Source organism: Atractosteus spatula, chromosome 27 (genome assembly GCF_055471065.1).
Source record: "Atractosteus spatula isolate fAtrSpa1 chromosome 27, fAtrSpa1.hap1, whole genome shotgun sequence".
Lineage (NCBI taxonomy): Eukaryota > Metazoa > Chordata > Actinopteri > Semionotiformes > Lepisosteidae > Atractosteus > Atractosteus spatula.
The window spans coordinates 9,778,215-9,803,913 of record NC_142732.1 but is presented as its reverse complement, the minus strand read 5'-3'; the positions used below and the strand labels follow the sequence as shown (position 1 = coordinate 9,803,913).

Here is a 25,699-nt window from a genome sequence, read left to right as displayed (position 1 = left end):
GGATTAGACAATTACTCAAGATCGAAAATCCACAGAAAATAAACGCCTCGACTGTGTTGGACGTTCGAGGTGATAAAAGCCGCTATCTTGAGTAATGTTATTATTGGTAATCAAGAACCCACGCTGCAGATAATCTTGGCCTCGGGCCCTCTTTTTCAGCTGCAGGACTCGGAGACAGATGCTGGGCTCGGCTGTAGCCGCTGGATTTGGGCTTTTCAGCTGTCCAGCCGAAGATCACAGAAGGTGCTTCGCCCGCTCTTACCTTTTAACGCGCGCTAACGCGACTTTGTGGATTCGGTTCAAGAGATCGAGATCGGCGCCGATCAATTCGATTAATTGCACCCTGTGTCCTCTTGTGGCGTAGCCTGCCTGTTCTCGGCAGTACCTGGGCACTGTCTGCCAAACATCACCTGCCGTCCGCAGCAACAGCGACAACATCAGTAACAGTCACGTTAAAATAAACGACATAAACTACTAGTGTTGGCACGAGGGAAGTATATTAAAGCTGGAAAATTTAAGCCCGATACAGGCTTTCATCTTTATTATTATTATGTTCAGATTGTGTCCAGTTTGGGACTGGGATTTCATGAAATACTGACAACAACAAACTCCAGGAAAGACGCATTCATGTTCCGTCCCCTTTCACGAAAGCATTTACCCAACCAGGTCCAAAGTTCATCTTGAAGTTTGGCTGATAAACCCTGCCAATAAAAGGGCCAGTGATCTAGAACAAACAAGGGGAATTCAGCGTACCTGCAGCTCAGTCAATAGGGCCCAGTTTCTCCCTCCTCGTTTGCATACTGATTCAAGTCAGCCGGCCCACTCATTACCATATTTTATATGGCTTTCACAGAACATCATGGCAAATTAAATCACTCTCAGCTCCAGGGACACAAACCACCTAACTGAGAAGCAGCAGGTGCTTATTGAGAGAGGAAAGCACACGGGGGAGAAAGAGAACATTTCGTTCCCCTTTTCTCTTTTATTTCTTTTTTTTTCCCTCTTCCTTTTCCCCCTTTTTGGTTTTTTAATGTTTGAGAAAATGGTCTCCAAACTGACCACTCTACAGCAGGAGCTCCTGAGCGCCTTGCTGAGTTCCGGAGTCACCAAGGAGGTCCTGATCCAGGCGCTGGACGACCTGGACCCCAGTCCCAACGGCTTTGGAGTTAAGCTGGAGAACTTGCAGATGTCGCCGCCGAGCTCCAAGCTGAGCGGCGGCGACGCGGATGCCAAGCCCGTGTTCCACACCCTGACCAACGGGCACGGGAAGGGCGGCAAGCTGTCCGGCGACGAGGGCTCCGAGGACGGCGACGACTTCGACACCCCGCCGATCCTGAAGGAGCTCCAGTCGCTCAACACCGAGGAGGCGGCGGAGCAGAGGGCAGAAGTCGACCGCATGTTGAAGTGAGTTTCACGTCCGCGACGGTGCCCCGGTCCTTTTGGGGGGGTTGGTGGCGAGCAGATGTACCCGTTCAAAAACAGTTATCTCCCCGCTTCCAAGAACAACTCGGCTGTATTTTGCTAAAATGTCATTTTAGGAAACGAGGGCAGCAATTTAGAGTTTTTTAAAACGATCCAGTTAAAATCCAAATTAATTTTTTCCCCTGTTTTGTTCTGCGATATGTTGCATATATATCTATAGTTCCACACCTAAACATTTCTCAATCTTCGTTATTTGAAATACCCCTTCCTTTAAAAATTATTTGATGTTTGAAATCACCGTAAATAATCGGAAGTTTTTTTTCTGAGAAACCCTAAAAGCGCGTAGTGACATTAAAATCTAGTAGACGCGTTCAACAAGTGCGAGAGATGGAGCGGGTTTCAATAAAAACAAACTTGATGACAAGAACCATTCCAATTAACCAAAGCCTATAAATATTCGCGTGTTATTTTTTAAACTTCATTACGGATATTTTATCCTCCCATCCGTATTTTTCGTTTTATTTGGACGGCTCGGAAGTGCAGCAATCTTTTCCATTAACAAGTTCATGCAAGGCAAACTTGTTTTCGTAACTGCCAAACCGAGAGAAGTCGGTAAACGTCTGCATTACAGTGAATAAACGGTAAAACGTTTGTACGGTAAATTATAAATTTAGCTACAGAGCATTTGTCCGTATCAGGGGCGCACGCAGACACGCCCGATAGGTACAGGAAAAATCCAAAATAAAAATATTTTTTTTTTTGCTGGATATGAAAAATCACACCAGGAGTGACCACGTCGCTAGGATTTCCGAAAAATGTCTCTCACGTTTTGCAAATTTAAAACAACCCGCCGGTATTTGTACGATCACATTCCAGTTACTAATTATCTAAATAGTTTATGATTTCTTTACCTTAGCAAAATATCAACTAAATAAGAGCAATCTAATTTATTATTAACTACCACAGCACAGACTGCCATACCACCGGCGTCGAAACGACAGAAGAGTTGATTTTCATTATTATTTAGCGCTGCAATGGAAATAAATTATAATTACCTTTCTATTTATGATAAGCCTATATTTTGTAATTGTGGTTATTTTCTGGGTTCTACCAAACTCGGGAATATAGAGTATTTGAAAACATTTTCATAATTTCTACTGTTGTGTATCTGTCACACGCCTGCACGGCGGAACCAGCAATTGTAAAAGTTAACGTAAACGAATAAAAAGCACACTATTATTGATAATCGACGTTATTCTGCATTAGAACATCACTAAGAGCTGTCGTTAAGTTTAGCCAGGGAGGCGTCTTACTTTTTGTTTTTTTCTGTGAAAAAAAGTGTCAGAGGGGCTTTGTTTTTTTGTATATTTTAGCCTTCTGAAAACGGGATGAAATATTCCGTTTTTTCCTGAACATTCATATAGCGGCCTTTCAACACGACCTGGCCAAACCGGGCGGGTGACAGGAGAGGCGAAGGAATAGAAACCGGAGCACGTGTAGCAAAGTTGTTATTAATTTTATTCTATAAATCATCAACTGAAAGACACACAATAGCGTTTGATTAGGGTGAATGGAGACCTGGTTATTCATTGCCGAGCGTTATAAACAAGCTGTTCCGACGCGCAGTCTTAAATGTCGGTATTCACCAAGGCAAACAGTCCTGTCTGGGTTAGCAAACGTCTAGAACCGAGGCGAATTCAACCCTCAATCTAGCCGGACCGCGGACCGTGTGGATGTTGCTGTAGCCCCTTGACGAACGAGCACACCTTGAGCCGAGCGCGGTAGGAACCTTCTCCGAAAATTCGGACCTCCGTGAACATGATCGCCTTTCGATCCGACAGATCTGTTATCGGAATTTGTAATTGGTTACTTTAATATTTATACAACGGTGGCGTATTTAATGAAATGCGCAAAGTAAATAGGTATTATCAAGATCGTCTGTTGAAGTTTATAAAGGAGACCAGAAAATGCGGGGAATCGGTACTTTTTATTCTATTTTTTTTCCTTTTGTTGAATTCTGTTTTATTTTAATTTTCTGGTGGAATTTCTATAAATTTCCCTATTCTTGCTCGTGCTGTTACTCGTATCCGGATCTGTAGTCAATTGATAACAAGAAGGAAAGACTGACACGCTTTTAATGCAGACGTGTAATGTAGCGTCTTATTGTGGCAATCACGGTTCTTTAGATTTTACAGGTACCGGTTGTATTTTTATCCTAATTATGTCAATATATTGCAGACTTTTAAATATCACTAGGGACTGTCGGATCGGTGCACGAAATCACGTAGAGTCTCGTTTAATTTGAAAATGTATTATTATTTTTTTCCCTGGAATCAATACCACGACACAATGCGGGTTCTCAAACATGTCCCGGGTTCACAGACGCTCTATATGTTATATACAGCGGTATAGGTTTTTGGGGATTTATGGAGACGTTTTAAGCGGGTGATTTTAAATCATTTCTCTGGTTAAGGCTCGCCGAGTCCGGGTGAGGTTTCTCTAAAAAAAAAAGGTTAAGCGACGTTACGATTTGTGGCCTAACCAAAATCGTATATTGTGCATTAAAAATGACTCCAGACACCTAGTTGTAAATTATGCCGGATCAAATAAACAAATCCACAGGAGTAATTAGATCGAAAACGTCAAGACGCCCCGTAATTAATCTCCCGGCTCTTCAAGCGTGCGGAAGAGCTGTGAAAAGAGTCATCTGTTTTGTTCTTCGGGGCCTCTTTAATCTTGAGGCAAATTCACTTAAACTTCAGTCTGACTGTATGCAGACGTCGCGGGCGTTTTTCTCTGCTGCCGTTTATAATCCCGTCCCAGCGAGGACCGGCCTTCTCACCTCCCGGAGGCAGAGTTCAGACGCGCCTGGATTTCCACGGGTGTTCGTGGCAGGCGTAGGCACCGGCGGCTTTCAGCTCGACGTGCCAGCCTACAGAAAGGGCGAGAGAGATTGCTGTTACGTGACTCTCCAACGTTTTTAGCCTGTTCGACGGCGGTCTGTGCTTCTTATACATATATAAATAACTGACACGGCTGTTCTTGGAAAAACAGAACTATTTGTGCACAATTGCGAAAGTGTCCTGTGTTTGCATCGCTTGCTGTATGATGGCTGTCTTTTTGTTCGGGTAGGCTGTGACGGAATTCAGATACTTTTGAATTATTCGGGCTGTAGGGTGGCAATAGATGTTAAGTGGGCGAGTCGGTTGTTTTAGTGGGACGTCCACAGGGTGTTAATAACACGAATTTCCCCCACCATCCTCGTACCTCTGTGTATATAGAACAGCGCTACAGTAATGTTTTAAAATTGAATAACCAAAGGCGGAGAGGAACCGACAGACGCGAGAATGAGAGAGAACCCAGGCCTGCTCGCTTGTGACGTGTGTTGCTCGCCTATAAATAACCAGGCCGAATCCCATTCGAGTTTGATCTTTTTCTTCACCGTGACAGAAAATAGGAAAAGCAGCACTTCATAGTGTCTGCAGAAAATGACCCTTTTTTTCTCCAGTGGTGAAAGACTACAGATCTTAAACCGGGTCACCTCTGATGCTGTAGGGGACTAGTTCACGCGGGTACGCCGTGCAATTCACCAGTACACCAGTGCTGAAGGAAATGGGGGACAGGTCAGAACCACAAGTGCGAGAGCACGGCTGGTCATTGTATTGGTAACCGTCTCGCGTGGCGCTAATGACGACCCCTTGCTCGTGTTGTGCCACCCCAGCGAGGACCCCTGGCGCGCGGCCCGCATGATCAAAGGCTACATGCAGCAGCACAACATCCCCCAGCGCGAGGTGGTGGACGTGACGGGGCTCAACCAGTCCCACCTGTCGCAGCACCTGAACAAGGGCACGCCCATGAAGACGCAGAAGCGAGCGGCGCTCTACACGTGGTACGTCAGGAAGCAGCGAGAGATCCTCAGACGTAAGTCCATATTGGAAGATTTTCGTTGTGTTGTTTTTTTCCCACCGAATGTTGTTACAAGCGCGGTCAACGCTGGAACGCGGCTCTTCATAGGTTTAATAGGATCAATAATGTATTTGTCTTATGCACAAGTTCAATGAGAGGCTAATTTGCATTCAGCCTCACATTCAATCGGAATGGTACCGGACCGAATAGTTCGGTCCTAGTTTTACACAAGTACAGTTGTGTGTTGATTTAGGAACACGAAACAGAAACTCCGATTGAATGTTAGACTGAATGCAAATAAGCCTCTCATTGCACTTATGCATAAGACAAATAAACGGATCTGAACTGAAAGCAAAATGCACGCCTCACCCTCTACAACTAACATTTACGGCCAAAGAGCTCATAAGTTTTTGCAGATATCAATACAGAAATTGTTAGTGTTCTCTTCTGCCCCAGGGGTAAGCCTCAATGGTGCTTTGCTATTCCCAGGCGACCGTAAAAACATTTTATCTTCCTGATTTTCTCATCAACCTTTAGAACCCATTTGTCTGAATGAAAACAAAACATTAGGCATCGGTAAAAAAAAAACTAAAACAACAACTTCCTGCTAATTGTGAAGGTGCTGTTATCGGCTCCGCGCCTTTGGCACTAATTGTCAGTCGTGCCTGAGTTACTAACACTTGTCGCCTCACAGTATCGCAAGGGAGTTTACTGCCGCTGGAGGTGATGAGTCGCAGCGGTAAATGAAAAGATTCAGAAAAATCGCTGTAGTCGCGCTACCCCTCGCCGTGGCCGAGGGGCTGTTATAACAGTCATTGAGAAATCTTCTCTTGGAAGCGAACGGGAACGCTTTTAAAGTGTCCCAATTGAGGTCAACGTTCGTGTTATAGTGCAACAAATGTATCTCATTGATATTTAGTTTGTTAAAATACCAGTAGCATTGAATTGATTTTTTTTTGCAAGCAGCCTAGACATTCGGAGCCTTAGTTGTATTTTGTCCTCATCGTTGTTAGGAGCTAATTGCACCTTCTGTTCTCTCTCCTGCTGTTGCTGCTGCTGTTGTGAGACGGATCAAATGTTGCCCCTTTTTTATTTCTTGCAGAGTTCAACCAGGCAGTTCAAGGGTCTGACAGCAATATGACAGACAAAGGCAATCAGGATCAGGTGCTGTTTTTTTTCCCAGAGTTCAGTCAGCAGGGGCAGGGCCAGCCCGGGATGGCCGAGGAGGCGGGGGCTGAGCCCGCCAGCAAGAAAATGAGGCGCAACCGCTTCAAGTGGGGGCCCGCGTCCCAGCAAATCCTTTACCAGGCCTACGAGCGCCAGAAAAACCCCAGCAAAGAGGAGAGGGAGGCCCTGGTGGAGGAGTGCAACAGGTGAGAGGGGGCGTCGGGGCGCACGCGGAGAGTCTTGGGGTGGGGGGGGGGTGGGGCCTGCCTGGGGTCATCGTTCCGGTCGCACCGCGCGCCTCTCTCCTCCTGCTCCGTGGGAGGCCAGCTCGGGCGCTGTGGACCCCCAGGGTGACCATAGTTTGGTTTTCAAGGAAGAAAGAATCGACACATGCCTCCAAGGTTCCTGAATCTTGATTACTGTTCCCAATCACAAAAATCAATTTCAACTCTCTAGTTATTATTAAACGTCTTGGTAAATATTTAAACGGTGGCAGGGTTGCTATTGCTCTTCCTGAATGGCAAACAAGGAAAAACCAAAATCGGAGCCCTCTTTGAAACTTAAAAGGTTTGTTTTCTTCCATTGTAACACCACAAAAGCCTTGACATCTGAGGAAAAAACGTCATAACTTAGGAGCTGTCCTCATGGGTTGCAAAAATGATCCATTTTAACGAAACGTTTTGAAATATAATGAAACAAGTGAAACGTTGTCGTTTTTCACGGCCATAAAAACAGCCACACACACACACAGAAAAACCCTTTTCAAGCAGCACTGCGTGTCAGTTCAAAACATCTACTGGTAATGCGTGGAACGAACGTAAATATGCAGGCCTGTGTTTGTTTACACAATCTGAGGAATGAGCAACACAAAATCCCGGACAATTTTTGGAATTTTATAAATCCCGGTCGGACCGATATTTTAGGTCTCAGAAAGAGGGCTTCTGGTCACGCTGGTATCCAGGAAACGAGTCCACAAACGGCAGAGGCCTGCTTCCTGTTAGTGACGCCAGCGTGCCAGGCAGTGGCAGTGAGCTGCGCTTGGGCAAGACTGGGGTTGTCGCAGGCTAGGGAGTGCTGGGAGCAGCTGCCCATATTCTGGGGCTGCCCCCCTCCCCCCCACCCACCTTAATCTCGCCCCTGGCGCGTGCGCATTTGCCCGGGAGTTCTTGAATTACAACACCATCTTATTTAGAATGCGTCTTTCCTAGCCCACGGACATGGCAGTGTGTAGTGATAAAGAAAGGAAGCACAATAAAAAGTAAAAGAAAAAACATAAAACAAGAGCAGGCAGGTTTATACAGACAGAATGTAGGGCAACCAGACATTGACCCTGTGGGGAAAGGTGCGTTTCAAGTTTGGATTGGAAGAGAGTCTCTCGTAGGGTCTGGGCAAGGGTATTCCATAGAACAGGCACGGTCACCGGAAGTCCGAGATTTAGTCCTGGCTACAGTCAGCTACTTGGATAGACTGATAGATCACTTTATTGGCCATACACAATTTCTTGCATTAGGAATTTGTCTTTTCGCATACCCCAGCTTGCTCCCCATGAGACACACAGACAGGGAGAGAGGAGCTTGGGGTCAGAGCGCAGGGTCAGCCATTTATATGGCGCCCCTGGAGTAGTTGGGGTGAAGGGCCTTGCTCAGGGGCCCAACGGAGTAGGATTCCTCTGCCGGCCGCGGGATCCGAACCGGCAACCTTCCAGCCACAGGCGCAGATCCTGAGCCACAGAGCCACTGCACCGCGAGTTGCAAGAGCATGCTGGGAAATGGAAACAAAAAGCTCCCAGCCTGCTTCGCTCTGTTGAAATGTTGTTGTCTCTTCCCCCTCCTTGCGCAGAGCGGAGTGCATTCAAAGGGGCGTCTCTCCCTCCAAGGCCCACGGGCTGGGCTCCAACCTGGTTACCGAGGTGCGCGTCTACAACTGGTTTGCCAACCGCCGGAAAGAGGAAGCCTTCCGCCAGAAGTTGGCCATGGACGCCTACAGCGGCGCGCCCAGCCACGGCATGAACCCCCTCCTGTCGCACAGCTCCCCGCACCAGCCGCCGGCCAGCACCTCCCCGCCAAGCAAGATGCCAGGTGAGGCCGGTCTCCCGCACCCTCCCCGGATGCGCGGTGCTTTGTGAACACGCGTGATGCCTTTGTGCTGGAACGGGAGGGGCCGCTGTCGGGCATTGACCTCCGTGAGCGTTGTAGCCTTGCGTTGTCCGGCTCCCGCTGTCTGGGAAGCATCTTGTCTTGGAGATTGCCGAAGGGGGCTCGTTCTGCGTGCGCGGAGCTCTGTACTTTGTGCGGCGCGAGTCATAAACGGAGACTTTGCCCACTGGTGTCGGTGAGGGTTTCCGTGCAGAGATCCAGACCGCGATGCATGTGTTCTGTGGACTCTGGAGACCCGCCCCTTGGTTGCTGTAAGCCCCTCGCGGCTTGTGTTCGGCATCCCAGAATATCGGCTCTGCGGCCATGGCGGTTGTGGTTTCAGTACAGAAATTCCAGTGGCAATAAGGCTGTATTGGTAAAACCTAAAAACAGTCCCGCAGAAACTGGAAAAGGTGCTTTTTACCCGAGTAGATAGAGGGAGCTCCTCTTAGCCGTAGTGCATGTTGTGCGGTGATGACGCCTGATAACGAGTTTACAGTGGGACAGCACAGGCTGGGGGCGCAGATGAGGACCTCTGCCTTTTCTAACCTGTGGCTCTCGAACCCATTTGTAATGTGTGGTGCACTGTGCAAATGGTCTTGGTGCTGGCCGGAGGCCATGCAGCAGAGAAGTCAAAAGAAAAATCGATCACAGAGAGAGTGAAAGAGAACGGGTGATCAATAAGTAGAAGACAAGAGAGAGTGAGGAGCTGAGAGCTGAGTAAATTCTATTGTGATTCCGCGGGGGTGTGGGGGGGTGGGTTCTGAAATCACACGAAGGACAATCCACATTGTACCTGCAATCTAAACTCCAAAGTCAGCAGGACAGGGAGCTCAATAAAGGAGCGCAGGACTGTGACAAGCACTGGGGTCAAGCTAGGGTCAGCCTGGGGTCAGCAGGGAGAGACCAGCTCCTCTGCAGTTCTGAGGAGAACTCAGGGTCAGGAAGCATTGCACTGGGGTGTAAAAGTACTTCAAGTCTGCTGGAATTTGAGCCAAATGCCACTTTTCTTAAATATGTCATTTTAAGTAATAAATCAAGCAGGTCTAATATGATTATTATTATTCAGCAAATTATATTATAACCTCTTCAGATGCCCACATCAGAAAAATATTTATTTACTGGCACAGGACGGTCCTTTGCAGCTCTGGTTACATTTCTGCACCCATTTCAGTCAAACGTGGAGGGACTTGGGTCAAGTGTTCGGAGAAATGCTTCTTTCGATCTGCACCCCTGAGCTCGACTGCGGGGTGTCGCGTGTCGGCTTCGGTTGCGTCTCTGCATGTCGGCGCGATCCAGCCGCTGTGCGGAATAAACGCGTCGTCGAGTGCGTGTTCAGCTTATGCGGCTGCGGGTATCCTCTCGCCCGCACCGCAGTCCCAGGCGCACCTGGTCAGGGTGTGACCCCACTCCCTCGCGGGGCGGGGGGGCTGCGGCCGGCGGAAGACCCCCCCAACCCCCCCGAACTCTTCCTCCGCCGTGGGCTGCTCGCTTACAAGGCGTCCTGCCAGCATCCCCTCAGCAGCATCAGCTGTTTTCCAGTGTCAGACCCTGGCCTTACAATAATGTCCCAGCAGGCAGCCCAGCACGTTGCTATGGCGTTGTCTGCATTATGCATGCTTAATTGACAGTTAAAATCCCTGGCTACTAGATCTCCCTGCCCTTTGATTAGGGGCTCCCCTGGCTTTTCTACACTATACCCATTCACCCCCTGGGGTGCCATTGTCTTGGGCATATTAGAGGACCGCAATGACTGTAACCCGGGTTCATTTATCTCTGCTGGGCTGGGGAGGGCAGTTTAAGAGTCCCATCCCTTTATGGGCTACAATATAGATGCCAAGACAGCGAGCAGACTGGAGCAGCAGGAGCTGTCCTCGGCTATATGGGCTCTATTCGGGCCAGACAGGACTGATGACCCCGTGGCTTCATACAGCCTCCCTCAAAAAAAAAAGTTTCGGGACACCCCTCCCTCTCCGAAACACAAGAGTCTTAGTTTCCGCAAAGGGGTCGTCACAGGGTCGGATCTGGGGAGACTGCTGCAGTCGGGCCTTTTCATTGATGCTGGTGTTTCTATTGAAGAGGGCAGCATGCAGGGGCTTTGCTGTGTATTTGGGTAGTCCAGGGTGAGTGTAAAAAATCTGCCAGTCTTTGTACAAATCTGTATTCTACAAAGCAAGCGTCTTTGCATGATGTGCATGTCTGTATTCATGTATTTGCATGTTTCAAGATATGTATTATGCTCCTCCACTGTACCAGTTAGTATGAGATATTTATGTGGGCTTCCTTACTGCTAGTTTCAGGAGTTCCTGTACAGGCCCTGTAAGGTATCATGGACTATCTCTGGATAAAAATAAATGGCAATATCTAGGGATTGACGTACTGAAATAGAGGACAGACAGGGCCCTGTTTCTGTATGGCACTGGCCGAATGTGTAGCACATCTGTAGGTGTATGAAGAATACACAGCAGGCAGAAGAGCGCGCGTTTATCCTGGGAGGGAACTCGTTTCTCAGCACAGAGCGCTGGCCCGCAGACCAGAGACGACGAGCCGGTCCTCGCTGTGGCTCCCCAAAAGAGCGCGTCTGCCCTCTTTTTAAGTCGCCTCCTGTTCTCCGCTCTGTACAGGGCGGGGGCTGGCTTGAAACGCAGGTTCGAGCAGAGAGCAGAGAGCAGAGCACACGTGAAGCAAAACAGCCCGCTTCTAACTAATTACTTAATGATTTGGCTGCCATCGCCATCCAAGGAAACTGATATTTGCTTGCATTTATACAACCAGATATTTATTGGAGCAAATGGGGTGAGGGACCCTGCTCAGGAGTCCAGCAGCTGTGGCCCACCTGGGGTTTGAACCCGAGTCTTAAACTTTAATCACTGCTCCACACTACATCCTACTAGCTGCTAGCTATCTCATACTAACGTATGCTCTCTCTATGGGTCAGTTTTACCCCCCATTAAGGAGTACAAGTGCACTCCAGTGCAAAAGCTATGAATTCCCCCCTCATCCCAAGAATGTCAGAAAGACCCCAAAAAGCCAGTGAGAGCAGGGGAGTCATGAGTGCAGAGCCCTGTCCCCCCTCTCCCCTCCAGGCAGGCTGTGCATGAGAACAGTGCAAGCTGCCTCTTCCCTCATCTATACCTGTGGCTGTGGAGCACAGGCACAAAGCCCACTACACCCTGCAGAGCGTGGGAGGGCTGCTGTTTGCAGGTGGGCGCAGTAGAATCAGCTCTGCCTGGGGATGTTAATCAGTCCTTTGATATTACATGGGTCCTGCAGAGTCGCTGAACAGCTAGGAGCTCCATCCCCTCCTCCTCCCGTTAGAAGAAGACTGTGATCACTCGTCTTCCTGACATGGGCCGTCCAGCATGGTGCTGCGATTGTCCACTTTCAGCGTGCGGCGAGTCCTGCCCTGCACTCTGGCCTGGACAGGGTGCGGGCGGATTTGGTCGGAGTTGTACTGCTTTTAGCTCATCTGTCTGGAGCAGCCCAGGATTGGATTGCTCTGGGGAAATAAAAGCTCAGCTCTAACCCGGGAGGTCTGAGTTTTTTTTGGGGTGGAGCAGTGACCACCAGTGCCTCAGAACATATCATCTGCAGGGCGACGGTTGGCCTTTTGTTTCTCACGGAATGAAAGGGAGTCTTGTTGTTCGTCCATTAGACGTCCAGTCCTGGTGTGTCTGGAGGTTTTCGTCCCAGCTTGGCTCTCGACAAGCTAAAGCAGTCGGTCACTGAGACCTGGAAAACCTGGACTGCCTGGACCAGCACTGGACAACCCTGCTACCAATTCATGTGCAACGAGCTGTACTGTTCAGAACTAAACCACCGCGTCACCATGCCGATGTGCTGGAGGGGCTGTCGAAAGTGGTTTTTAAGGATGGGGCAGGCGTGTTGCTTTTTTTTTAGAGGGAGCTATTGTCCCGAGCCCCCCTTCCCCAGAGGCCCAGCCCCAGAGGACTCTTCTCCCAGACACCGTGGCCAGCCCTCTTGGCCGAGCAGGGGTCTGTTGCTGGTGAATTACTGCCAGATGAAAACGGGACAGTGAATAGCCGGGCCCTTTCCGTGACACTTTTACAAGGGACACAGCTGTAAAATAAAAGTCTGTTTATGAGCCCTCAGCCATTGTTTGGCCAGCAGGTCACAGAACCGATGAAGTGTTTTATGGTTTTTACTGGTGTTTACAAGACGCAGGGGAGTGTCATCGCCATGTTTGGTACATCTTAATGTCCCGTGGCCCCTTTGAATGGCTGTAAGGTCAGGACAGCTCCTCACTGGCTGTGGCAGGGGGGGCTGTGTGGATGAAAGAGTCCTGCCTCTTGGCTTTCTTCTGGCTCTGAATGGGAAGACTGTGGCTAAATATATAGGCAGCTCTGACAATTTCATTAAGTTGCACTGGCTGCCCTGAGACCTGCAAACTGAAGTGGACTACTCTTTAGATAAGATCAGATCAGTTCATTGGCCATACACAATTTCTTGCATTAGGAATTGTCTTTTCGCAGACCCCAGCTTGCTCTCCATGAGACACACAGACAGGGAGAGAAGCTGGGGGTCAGAGCGCAGGGTCAGCCATTTATACGGCGCCCCTGGAGCAGCTGGGGTGAAGGGCCTTGCTCAGGGGCCCAGCGGAGTGGGATTCCTCTGCCGGCCGCGGGATTTGAACCGGCAACCTGAGAGCTTAGGCAGCCATGGTCTCCTTTGGAAAAGTTTCTGATTATTATATAATATCCACTTATTTATAAGTGGAAATAATTTAGAAATTTTTTAATCTAGCTGCAGGATTGAAAATCTGGCATTTTGTTTAAAAATGCACATGAAGTCCAGCATAATAGTCATTTGCTGTTGATGATCGTTGGAGATTATCAATTACTGTGGCCAAGAACTTAACAGAATAACCCTCAACTGTCCACTCTGTGTTTACCGGACCAGTTCCCTTCCTGTCTTGGGTTGTACCGGCCAGTATTTAAATTGGCATATGCTCGTTTCCGTCGCTTAAAAATCCAGCGGTTTATTCATCGTTACCCTCAGACTTCTTGTCCCAGTTCCAGCCCAGGGCACCTCGCAGGCTGGCTTACTCATCTGACCAGCGCCCACGTATTTATAAAATCCTCACTGATCCATCTTGCGTGTCAGGCTCCCAAAAGTTGTGGGGCAGAAAATCAGTGGGCAGCCGTTTCTTTGCACACCAGTGACCTAAAATGATTTCTTTCCAAATCACTGGGGAAATCAAACTCCTGGGATATTAGTGGGCGTGGAGGCTTGGAGTAGGAAGATGGTACTGGTGGTGCCAGCGGCCGCTGCTGTGTCCAGGCGTAGGACAGGCTGTGGTTTGGGAACCCCCGCCTCCCGTCTCGCTCTCTGTATAAACAGCTTGTCCTTCTGTCTGCTCACCTGACAGGGGACCCTGGGTGGGAGTCTCAGCGTGAGGTTAGGAATACAGCATGAGAATGTGTTTGACATTGGTTGTGACTGTGTAATGTTTATTCTGCTCATATCGGAGTGGCAGGAGACTGGCCCGAGTTCATTTCATTAAAGGGGAGATGCAGGATTCCTGAGGGCCCACTGGCTCTGTCCTGTGGGAAACGTGAAAAAAAATCAATGATGAGAGGAAAAATAACAAAACTATGGCATGGGATACGCCCCCCTCCTCCTCCATCAGCAATCTAGACTACTCCCTCGCGCTGTTCAAGCTGGTATAGAAATCCGCTCAAGATAGAAACAGGTTGCTGAAAAACCTTAACGCGTTTAATGCAATTATAGTTCAGAGTCTTATGGTTTGCAACGGTTCTTTTTGTTGTTACGGTGTTTTTTTTTAAATGACATCAGTTTGAGAAACCTTAAGTCCTTGTGATCTTGGCTTTTGAAAAACCCGGAGGCTGTCTGGTCTCGGGGTCTTTTCAGACAGAGGTGCTGGCTCAGGCAGAAACGGGACGCTGGATACCCCCGCGTTAAGGCAAAAGGGCCGCATCACAAATCTCACGACGCCTTCTGTTTATCTATATGTTATAGATAATATAGTAAAAAGTGTTGCATCTCCTTGACAGGTTTTGCAATTTTCTGATCCGTTTACAAAATCTCAGTCAGGATAGGCTCCAGCTTTTTGCTTTCCATTTTAGGAGGGGGAGGGTCTCAGGTGGGCTTTGTTTGCTCTGAGCAGTGTGTAAACAACAGTGCCCTTGGGTTCCCTGTGTGCCTACAGCGCCTACAATCCCACTGCAAAAAAACGTTTCACCCATTTCAGTATTTACTGAGAACAGCAGGCTCTTCTGTAAGCTAGCGCAGTGCGTCTTACCTTATGTTAAACAGTATCTCCTTACACGTTTGCATAGACAAGTTGATAATGCATAAACTGCTGTTTGCACTTATCATCTCTAAAATTTGCACAATAATCTAAAGCTGACAAATCCTGAAGTGAATCAAAATACTAGCGGGAGTCTTGTCTTGCGCCCTGCTCTGCATTTGTCAGGCTATATGCATTTGCACTGCAGTGGAGAAAGTGATTGGAATGCACAGTCCTGCTACTCAAAACTGCACATGACTCTCATGAAGTTTGACTGGGACACAATGTTTATGACGTCCTATATCTATATAGTGGGCCTAATTCTTTATTCTGTCTCTCTGCAGGAGTCAGGTACAGCCAACAGGGAGCCAGCGAGGTCACTTCCTCGACGACCATCAGTCACCACGGCAACAACGTCATGGCGACCAGCCAATCGGTTTTACAGCAGGTGTCACCGGGAGGCCTGGACCCCAGCCACAGCCTGCTGTCACCTGATGCCAAAATGGTGAGCACACCTGGGCCCACCAGGCTTCGGCAGGGCTGATAAGATAACAAGGGCGGCCTGTGGTCCCTTTAAAAGGAGAACAACATGCCGGAAAGAGAGCTTTGCAGCCATTGGCTGAGAGGCGCGCACACACAATGGGCTCGTTGTGCTGTGGGCTGTGCGCGCTGGAAGTGGACAGCAGGGGCTGGCGAGGGAGTAGGCCGAGCTGCAAGAGGGGGGCACAGCCAGCCAGCGACACGCCAATAAACCTGACAATGGAACATTCTCGTTTTATTGATTAAATACCTTGTAAAGAGCGTGGTGTGGGTGGGGCGCTGTTTGTTTTGCCCGGATAATGACGGCAGAAGTCGATAATGTGGAGCATTAAAAAAAGAATTTAGAAAGAAACTGCCCCCCCCCCCCCAACACACACACCTCGGCTCTAGTTTTGAAATTCTTTCATCTTAAAGTAACCGCAGACAGAAAAAAGATGTTGTGAATGTTGTGCTTCCACTTTCAAAGGGGTGAATGCTTAGTCCTTGGGCCTTTTTAACCACAGTGGGGGTTTGGTATTGCCCTGCTTCTGCAGCCCCTGGTGGACAAGAGCCTTGTGTCTCCCTGCCTGACACCCTGCTGTGCAGGCAGAAGTGTGTCGCCCTGTATCTGCGGTTCTTGTTGCTGTAACCCATCATCCCTCAGGGCTAGCTATTGAACTCTTCGGCAGCGTTTACTTCCTGTAGAAGCGGCAGCAGGCTGTGCATGAGCAGACTTCTTGTATTGTTCTGTAGCTCAGGAGAGGGCTATGTGTGACAGGGTGCTCCGTTCTGTACTGCTGGCTCGTGCTCTCTCACGGTACAGTCTGTCCTGTCCTGGGACTTGTCATATCTGTGACCTGACCATTTCTCGTGACCTCTGGCATGCTGGCTGTGGACAGCAGAGGCCTAGTGGAACGCAGAGGCTGCAGACATTACTGGCCTCTGCTGTCGTCCTGCACTCCCTCCGTCAGGACAGACGCAGGTCTTACAGGCGCTGTGTTTCCCCTCAGTTTCTTGACCTGACAAGTGTGGCTTGGCCACACTAACACACTGTCAGGATTTGTTTTGCCTGCCTACACACACACCCACACAGAGAGATCTAGGAGCACATACTCGGGGTGTGAATGAACAGGGTTTCACGCGGTCTGGGTTTTCGCCTGAAAGTAGCTGCTGCCTTTCGGCCAGTTGTAAGAGTTTCGCCTGAAATTCTGGTGCACCCCGTTTCCTGCAGAGGACAGACCCCAAATCCTAGCCCACGGGGCGCCATGCAAGAGGAGACCATGTCCTGCCTGTCGTGCTGCCCTGCTGCTGTCTGACCCCCATGTCTCTGCCTGTCTCCCCAGATCTCGGTGTCGGGAGGAGGGCTCCCCCCCGTCAGCACCCTGACCAACATCCACAGCCTGTCCCAGTCCTCCCACCACGGCCACCAGCAGACGCAGAACCTCATCATGACCCCGCTGTCGGGGGTCATGGCCATCGCTCAGAGTAAGTGTGCAACACCTTATGTATAGACACAGTCAGTTTAGTCTTCCATCACTGTATCAAGCAAAATTTTCAAAACTAGATTTCAAACTAGATCCTATCTGACATGATCTAGGAGCTACAGAGGAATGGAGCTTAGTATCAACCTGTGTGCTGCACTGATATAGAATTAGCAACATGCAGGTACGTATTAAAGAGAGAACATTCTAATACATTCTGTTGTCTTTTATGCACTGGCTTGATGGTTACTGCAAAAAGCCTAATAAACCCTAAGAAATAAATGACCGCATTTCGTTTTCAGGTAGCCTATCGAAAAGTCATTAAGCGTAGTCTTCTCTTTCCAAGGTTTGAACACGTCGCAGGCCCAGAGCGTGCCGGTGATCAACAGCGTGACAGGCGGCCTGGCCGCCCTGCAGCCGGTGCAGTTCCCGCAGCAACTGCACAGCCCCCACCAGCAGAGCCTCATGCAGCAGTCGCCCAGCCACATGGCCCAGCAGCCCTTCATGGCCACAGTCACGCAGCTCCAGAACTCGCACAGTGAGTCTAACCCCGCCCCTGCCCTCGCCCATGCCCCGCCCTCGCCCCGCCCACATTCCACTCACGCCCCTCCTGCATCCTCGCCCATGCCCCGCCCTGACCCCGCCCACAGCCCACCCCTCCATCTTGTGAACCCTAGGAATGGGACTGGAGGGCTATAACCCATTTTGGTCCAGCCCTGTGGGGGTGGCTGCATCCCAAACTCTTTCAACACCCCCCGATTAAAAGCTTTAATGTTTTGTGGCACACCAGGTGCTTTTAAAATCATCATCCATTATCGGCCAATTGCAATCACTCGGCAATTAATAACGTTTATTTTGAAATGGAACCTAGACTAATCAGAAACATTTCGGTCCACCTTTTTGACTAGAATTTGTGAAGCGTGAACCTGTGGCAGTGAACAGAACTGTTAATATCTGGTTTGTAGCTGGAAAGCGCTACGCAAACATCCTGATCCAGTTTTTGGACACACTCTCTTCCGATTCCGCAGCGCAACTGAGATAATGCAGAGTTTGGGAAGCACTGCTTAACTGGATTAAATCTGAAGTTTTTCTGTAATTCAGTTTGTTGCAAAATTCATTGCAAAATTCATTGCAATCCCCAATTGCGATGTCAGTGCCAGCAGGCTGGTTTCTGTTGCCCTGCAGAACCCGTGTCACCAGGAAGCAATGGGTGTGTTATTAACTTTGAGGGAACAGGTTTTGATTTAATCCCACCTTCCTTCAAAAACCTACTTGCTGACGATCTGGGGGGTTGCAGGATGTAATGGGGCCAATTAAGCAGACAACTGGTTCAATAATGTCATTTTAAACCTGGCTGCCTCCCTGGTTGACCAATCCTATTTCCGGAAGTCTCGTCCTGTATCGGCAGTTGTCCAGCCCCGGTCTGGGGGTGCCGGATTCCTGCAGGTTTTCCAGGAATCTGTGAATTGGAACAGCGGCCCATGAGATTCTTGTCAAGTCGGTCAGATCACGTCAGTGATCTCCAGCGTGGTGTCACTCTGGGGTCCTTGAAAGGCAGCCAGATTGAAGTGTCAAGAGTGCAGAGCCTTGACCTCGTGAAACAAGCCAGCATCTGCCTTCGACTCGGCCTTTTGTTTTGGGGCAAACAGACCTCCTGCACGAGCCCCATCAGCAGGCAGGAATGCCTGCTGCTCCCTGTGTCCTTCACACGCGGGCAGGTTGTATCTCGTGAGCGGCCCGGTGCTCTGAGGACCTGTCCTGAGGGTTGTTCTCTTCTGTCTGGTGCAGTGTACTCGCACAAGCAGGAGCCGCCCCAGTACTCCCACCCCTCGCGCTACCCCTCGGCCATGGTGGTCACAGACGCCAGCAGCATCAGCACTCTCGCCTCCATGCCCTCCAGCAAGCAGGTGAGTCTCCCACCCGCCGCGCCCCCTGCGTTTTTCAGGCCCCGCGTCCTCTAACCTGCGGCCTTAAGGACCGCAAGCCGACCCGCTGGCTAACAAAACATCTGCATCTGTGGTCCAGGCCCGATGTTTTGTTCCGTCGTCTCGCCCTGCCTTTGCACGGCGTAGCTCCACGAGCGGGCTTGGCCGGGCGCGCTTGTGAGAGTTGTGCACCTGCACGCCGCCCCCGTGCGGCGTGCGGGTGCTGTTATGACTGTTGTGTGATGTCTTGTTCAATTCCTGTCACGTTAGGATTCCACTGTAAACAAGTTGATGCAACTCGGTGGGCTGTCCTGGGTAAATACATTTCAATAACTAAACTAATTCCCACAACTTTGAAAGATTAACCAATTAATAAGCTGAATGAATATGCATTGGTGAGGTCATTCCTGGGGCTCTGTTCTTTTTTTCTTTTTTTTTAATTTAAGCAACTGAGAAGGAAAAATGTAAAATATTGAACTGCAATGTTCTGTAGCACAGTTCTAAATTGCTCTCTTGCGGTGCTTCCTCTGTCCGCCAACTCAGAATCATGGCCACCTGACCAAATATTATTTCACGCCCATGTAGTGGTCCTGTCCTGCTCGGACGTTAACAAGGTTTTAAAAAGATGTCTTCCTGTGAAGGACAGAGCACGCTGATTGGTTCCAATCTAGTTGAACGCAGGGAAATCTGGGCAAGGCTGGTTTGCTTCAGGGGATCCGCTTGTAGCCGATTTCACAGGATGTCAGGAGAGAGGGAGACGAGAGTCTTACATTTCTTCCAGTGCCACAGCTGACCTCACCCTGCTTCCCCCCCCCCCCTCGCAAATCTCAATCAGTGGGCCAATCGGGCGCATCGGTACTCCTCGGAATTCTATTTCCTTTGAAAGTCCCTATCAATCAATCTGCCGTGCGCTCAGCCCGAACTGCGCTTGATTAATTATGCCTCCTTTCGCTTTCTGCCTCACGCTCAGCTGACTCTGCTGCCCGGGCAGGCCGCCTGAGAACAGGAAATGTCCTCTCAGCTCAATCAAGAGTCCTGAGAGGGGATTGCGTTCGGCCGGCTGGCTGCTCACACCCAGCTTGCAGGGCCGAGGGAGGCCTCCTGTAATTACTGCTCTTCCCACTGCACTTTAGTCTTCACAGTGATCGCTCTGGCTTGGAGGATTCGCTCGTCTCTTTCACACGCTCAATTTCCCACGCTGCTGAAACGCTCTCGGAGCACAGCTGAAGCTGGGCCCTTCTGCTTTTTTTGCTCGCAAAAAAAATAGAAACATAAACATCTCAGATCACCTCCCTGCTGTTGCACCTCTGTGGTTGCAAATGTCCGGCGATCTCTGGTGATAAAATTCCCAGCTGTTCCTCTGTGTACCTGTGTGCCGCTACCTGTGATTTTTGCCCTGTTACTGTACAATCTACCCCCGTTCAGGGGACCTTTTAATTACTGCCCCTGCCTTTAAGGACGCATCTCAGGGCCTTCCAACAGTGTCTCAGAGCATTGGCTTTGCTGGAAAATCCTGATCTGTTCTGTAAACAAAAGCATTCTATTTAGATTGCTGATCTCGCCTTATTTTAAATTGATTTCCTTGATATGTGTGCAATATTTGTTGCACGTTTTAATCAGCTGGCCATATAAAGTCAATTGCTTCTTTGGTTTAAAGCACTGGTGTGCTCAAAGAGTAGGGGTTTCTTGAACATGTGCTTAATCTTTTGCTCTTGCAAGGGAATTATTTTAGCCATCGGAAAATATCAGCTGACGATATCTTAGAAACATTGCCTGCAGGGCTGGAGGCACCTCCTCCTGCAGAGGAGGGAGAGGAGAGGTCAGGCACCCCACATAATACTGCCGCATAATATTTCGGGGTCACCATTGAGCAGCACAGTACTGTACTTGCGAAGCTGTCGCGTTGCGGGCAGTGTGTGCCCCAAACATTGGTCTGGGTGTGTTATCGGCTGTCCGGAGGGCTGTGGGGGAATGGAGCTTCGTTTATGGATTTTACAGATAGAAATATTGGATTCAACTGTGGGTCGGTTGACATGAAGTGGCTGGCTGAGGTGGAAACTAGAGCAGACTTGTCTTGGCACATATATAGTGTCTTACTTGTGTAGAATTGAAAAGCCATCTTGCTTCAGTTTCTGCATTCCTTCTCATTCCTTCACCTGTCTATTCCAGGGGGGGGTCTCTCCCTCCCTTATCAGGACCTCCTGTTTGGACTAGCTGGTGTAAATCTGCACAGCAGCCCAGCCTGGGTTTTATTACCTCTGGGGGGTGTTTACACAATCACCTCCCCAACCTACTCTGGGAACCTGCTCCTAATGACTGTGTACAGGTCTGCCCTGGGCTCCACCTTATCAGGCCACAGTGTTTACCAGCCAGTGGGTCACCACGGGTTCAAAACCCATCCTCAGGAACAGAAATGCATCTCCACAAAAATAGCCATTTCAAACCACCCTACATGCTGAGTAAGGAAAGAAGAGGAGGTTTTGCAAATAAAAATATTTGGTCGGGTGTAGTTAAACCTGCTTGAGTGTCTTGCATCAAATTAAGTCAAGGACCAAGAAGGTTATTGACTTCTCATCTTAACCCACTTGAAATGAAATGAATCAGATTTTGGTTTGCAGAAGGGGGCTACCTTTTCTTGTTAACTATCCTCTATTCAAAGAGTAGTCAAACGCTTTCTTTTTCCTCTCACCTGTTAGTGATCTTTTTGTGCAAGTCAAAAATCGGGGACACGAGATTAAACCCTTTGTTTCATGTCCCTCTCTCTTGTCTGTGGCCCCCCTCTCCTTCTTGTGTCGTCTTTGTAGTGTCCATTACAAGCCTGGTGAGGACACACACCTGACTTCCTCTGCGCCTAGCAACCAGAGCATGCTTTCCACAACATCTCTTCCGTAACCTTGGCAACCCCTAACCAGTGGAACCAGCGGACTCGGGCGATGCGTCGTTCAACTGGCCAGGCTTGAAGCGACAGGAGATGGAGCCCTGAGGGGCAGAGAAGAGACACAAAGCAAAAAAAAACAACCAAAAACTGCAAGTTTATCTTGTAAAAGACATTCAATAACAGACGCCCAGTGGCAAGGAGATGACTGGAGTTGGAAACTCCTGCTTTTTCTACACTGCTGTGCCAACAGTGTTCTTATTCTGTGCAGTCTTAGCTACGTTTGCTTTTGTTTCAAGAACGACTTGTCCTTAAAAGTCGGCACGTACGTATGATTTTTGTCATTTACTCCCGAGCAGAACAAATCACAAACAGCCAGAGAGGAATTTTGGACGCAGGTCTTGTTTGCAGTGGACACACTGCCGGCGGGGTGAGGAGGGACTGGAGGAGAGACCAGGCTGTTAGGGGTGGAGTCAGGCGGAGCTGGGTGCCCTCTGCAGAAGAAGATCAATCTTGACCATTTCTTGTTGGGTGCAGTGTGATGCCTCTAGGACAAGGCACCAAAGGAAAAATGGTGAGGCACTGAGTATATTGGAAAGAGCTGGGTGGACTGAGCCACTGACCCTGCGCCTTTTTCCAGCCTCTCTCTGTACCCCTGCCTGCAGCTTCCTCACAGAGAAGACTGGAGGGGAGCCTTCACACACACACCCGCCGCCTGTGAGACAGTGGCGATAGTGATCACAGTGATTACCGACAATCCTAATAATATTACAAATCTGACTCTCGCTAATAAGAAACTTCATTGTATGACAATCACAAGGTTATTCAGCTGCCCTGTGCTGCCTCGGTGGTAGAGTGGTAGAACTTAAGTTGTAACGCTTTTATTTTACAGCGGTTGTATTTTGGATGCCTGTTATGTTGTAAAGTCTTCCATATATCTTTTTCACAAATCGTGCGTTTCTGACACTGTATTTCTGCTGGGTGAGGCACCACTGGGCACCTTTCTCTCCATCAGAGCCCCCTGTGCATCCTGCGCGTGTGTGGATATATGTAGTGGGGCTCCTTTGAGTCCTGCTACAGTGATGCCATTCCCCAGGAACCTGTGTAGGGGCGTTGCACTGCTGTCTTGAGGAGCAGAGCGGTGCGATTCGGGGGACCTGGACATTCCAAAAATCCAGGAGCAAGTCCTGGTAGGAGAGGAGCAGCCCTCACCCCCAGACCATCGCAGACCGAAGGAGCTTTGAGGCTGTATACACAATATCCCACCCCCAGTGCCGAGCCTTAACAACCTTTCATTAAAATAGACCACTGCTTGTTTACCTCTGATATCAAACGCCCCCGAAGCCGCTAATTCAATGAAGACCAGGAGCTAGTGCTCTTCGACACTAATCCCCGAGGACTGACAAGGCTTCGCTTTAACAGAGATGAGATTGCCGTTCTTCGTGAGGCGGTAAAGGGGTTTGGTTCGGCGGAATTGTAGGCGCTCGCCCTCACCCTGTCTGCTAACTGGACAGGGGGGGGAAGACCAGGGAGCAGAACTGCTCAGGACTCCGAATCCGGAGCCTCAAGTCTCAAAACAGTAGCTCAGGAATGATTTCATTTCACTCCAGAGCAAAATCTGTGACATGTAGACATCGTGATTTTTTCATTTTGATATCGATGTTTGCACAATACTGGGGAAATAAGGAGCAAGAGAGAATAAGACAGGGTCTCTGCTGGGAGTGTACTCCACCCCCACTGAAAGGCTGTTGGATGTGACTAGCCGTAAGGGCAGGTGGTGGGTCTTTCTGTGTACATACTGGAGGTCACACAGAGCTCAGCCAGACCGGCAATGAAAAAGACCAGTACCGGCGCGGCATCACGTAACGCCAGCAGAGAACCTGGACTTTTCAAATCCATCCCAGTTGAAAGCTGCGCTTCCCAGAGTTTCAATGAGTTGACACGGACCCCACCTGTACCTCCTTCTCTACACCTCCCTGCATATCCAACAAATAATAGGCACTGATAATTAGAAAGCAGCACAAGGTCAGTGATTGTGACAAGGGGACGGTCTGCAGACGCACTGTTGAGGCGCTTGGTGACCGGGATCTGCAGTTCCACGGTCAAAACTGAGGCGCTGTAGAAACGGGACATTCTGTGATGAACAGTGTTACTTACGCAATAACTGCGATAACTAGTCGGGATTGTGTAACAATCACAGGATTGAGAAGAAAATAATTTGATGCTTTTTCTTTTTTCCAAAGAGGCAGTATTAATTAACCTGCTGGTGGTTGATTTAGTTGAGGTTCATAATGTTCCCAAAACCCTGTAAATATGAAAAAGTTTTTTTTTTATGCATTAAGAATTGAAGTCCTTTCCAGATTGTATTTGAGGTAAAAACTTCAGAGCCATGACTTTGTACGCACATAAATAAATATGTTCCGTTGTACAAAGGCCACTCTTTCAAAAGGTCACAGCTACGTTTCTTTTTTTTTTCATGTTTCATGTGTAAGACAGCCACTGCCGAGATCTCTGAGGGACTTTAACTTTTCTATACTTAGAGGACAAAAACACTGGAACTGATCTTCTCTTGATGTAATATTTTTGTATAAAAGAATGGAAATCAATCTTTTAAAATCATATTTATACTTTGTTGTAAAGTGAATATTTCAAGTAAACATTTTTTTTTCCAAAAGTGAACGGTGCTGTCTGCAGTTTGGTGTTTTTCTTTCCCTCCTGTCTTGAATGTTCACAGATCTTTACGAGCGAAAGAGCAGAGTGTTTCGCGCCGTTAGCGACAGGCTGTGTGGTATTTGTTTTACATTTACAGGCTCTTTCTTGAAAGCATCGAACCTAAATATGCTATGCCACTGTAACTGTGATATCGTTTGTCCTAGAATTAGATTTTTGACAGGGTTATAAATATGCGGAAGCTGAAATTAAACTGTGCTCTGGGAAGTATTAGGATTTAAATCGTTCTGCAGCAATCCGGCCACGCTGTCTCCTGGGATAAAAAGATTCGAGGTGCACAGCAGTCTGATCCTCCCCAGAGTGTCCTGGCGTGTTCCTGCGAGTGCGAGTCTGCCCAAGCCAACACTGACTCGGCTCTTGAAAGGGTTCATCGGCTCTGGGGTGGAAGGGCTGTTCACCCTACCAACGTTTCAGGGTTTTTTTCCAGATGACCGGCCTCCTTATGAAGCTGTTGTCCCAAAGTGTCAGGAATGTGCCCAGTTCTTGGCCAGGTCACCTCCCCTGGTCCGGTGGCCTGTTGGTCTTTGCTATCGGCCGAGCACATGGGACACCAGAGCTGGGGGAGGAACAGAGCCTCCACGCCACTCCGCACTGAGGCTGAAGGGGGCACGCCTCATTGGTAAATCCTGTACGTTTATAACCCCTTATAAAGATTTCTGCATGGAATCTGCAGGGTAAAAGCTGCAGCCCCTGTGAAGAACCTTCACTGCCTTTGATATCGTTTTACACAAAAGGCAAGGTCTTGTGTTTGTGCCTAAGTGGATTTATTTTTTTTAACTGCTTCAATCAGAACTTCTTTCGAATTGTATAAGTGCTCTTGCATTTCCATTCCGTCCAAAGCAAGTGTACGTGAATCTAGAGCAAAAAACCAGATCAGAACGCCCAATGCAAACGTTTCGTTGGAGAAGACCTGTTCGTCGTTTATGGGTTTGTGTCCCATGTATTTCTTGGGAGGGGGGGTGGAGGGCGCGGTGAATTTGCCATACGAAGCAGACGAGAGTTCTGTGGTGGTCATTCTTGGGAACAGGCAGTGTGAGAAGGAACAGGACACTGAGCAAAAGCAAAACCGAAGACTTCACCCGGGCGAATGTTGTTTCAGGAATTCTCCGCGCGCCTTATTATCGCTGGCGGTCGGCTTCAAAACACGCAAGCATGATGAATGTGGCTTTGAACGCTCATGGGGGGGTAGCAGGAGCCCTCCCCTGTGAGGTCTTTATTCACGATTCCCTTGGCTGAGCGCGACATGTAATTTATATGAGAACTCTGGA

General features: G+C 49.0%; 1 protein-coding gene across 7 annotated transcripts; it reads left to right on the top strand.

The window, feature by feature from the left end:
* Nucleotides 1-851: 851 nt before the first annotated feature.
* Nucleotides 852-24,376, top strand: LOC148814373 (hepatocyte nuclear factor 1-beta-like). Of its 7 annotated transcripts, none has more exons than XM_088907203.1 (10): nt 852-1,404; nt 5,144-5,343; nt 6,431-6,701; nt 8,335-8,573; nt 15,246-15,406; nt 16,764-16,905; nt 17,248-17,439; nt 18,690-18,808; nt 19,097-19,141; nt 21,631-24,376. In XM_088907203.1, the coding sequence occupies exons 1-10, from the start codon at nt 1,031-1,033 to the stop codon at nt 21,649-21,651; spliced, it is 1,764 nt and encodes a 587-aa protein (XP_088763329.1). In that variant the 5' UTR covers nt 852-1,030; the 3' UTR covers nt 21,652-24,376. The 7 variants fall into 7 exon arrangements, with proteins under 7 accessions (XP_088763329.1, XP_088763332.1, XP_088763328.1 ...); XM_088907206.1 differs by having other exon boundaries at nt 916-1,404; nt 6,512-6,701; nt 17,233-17,439; XM_088907202.1 differs by having other exon boundaries at nt 916-1,404; nt 17,233-17,439.
* The last annotated feature ends 1,323 nt before the right edge of the window (nt 24,377-25,699 follow it).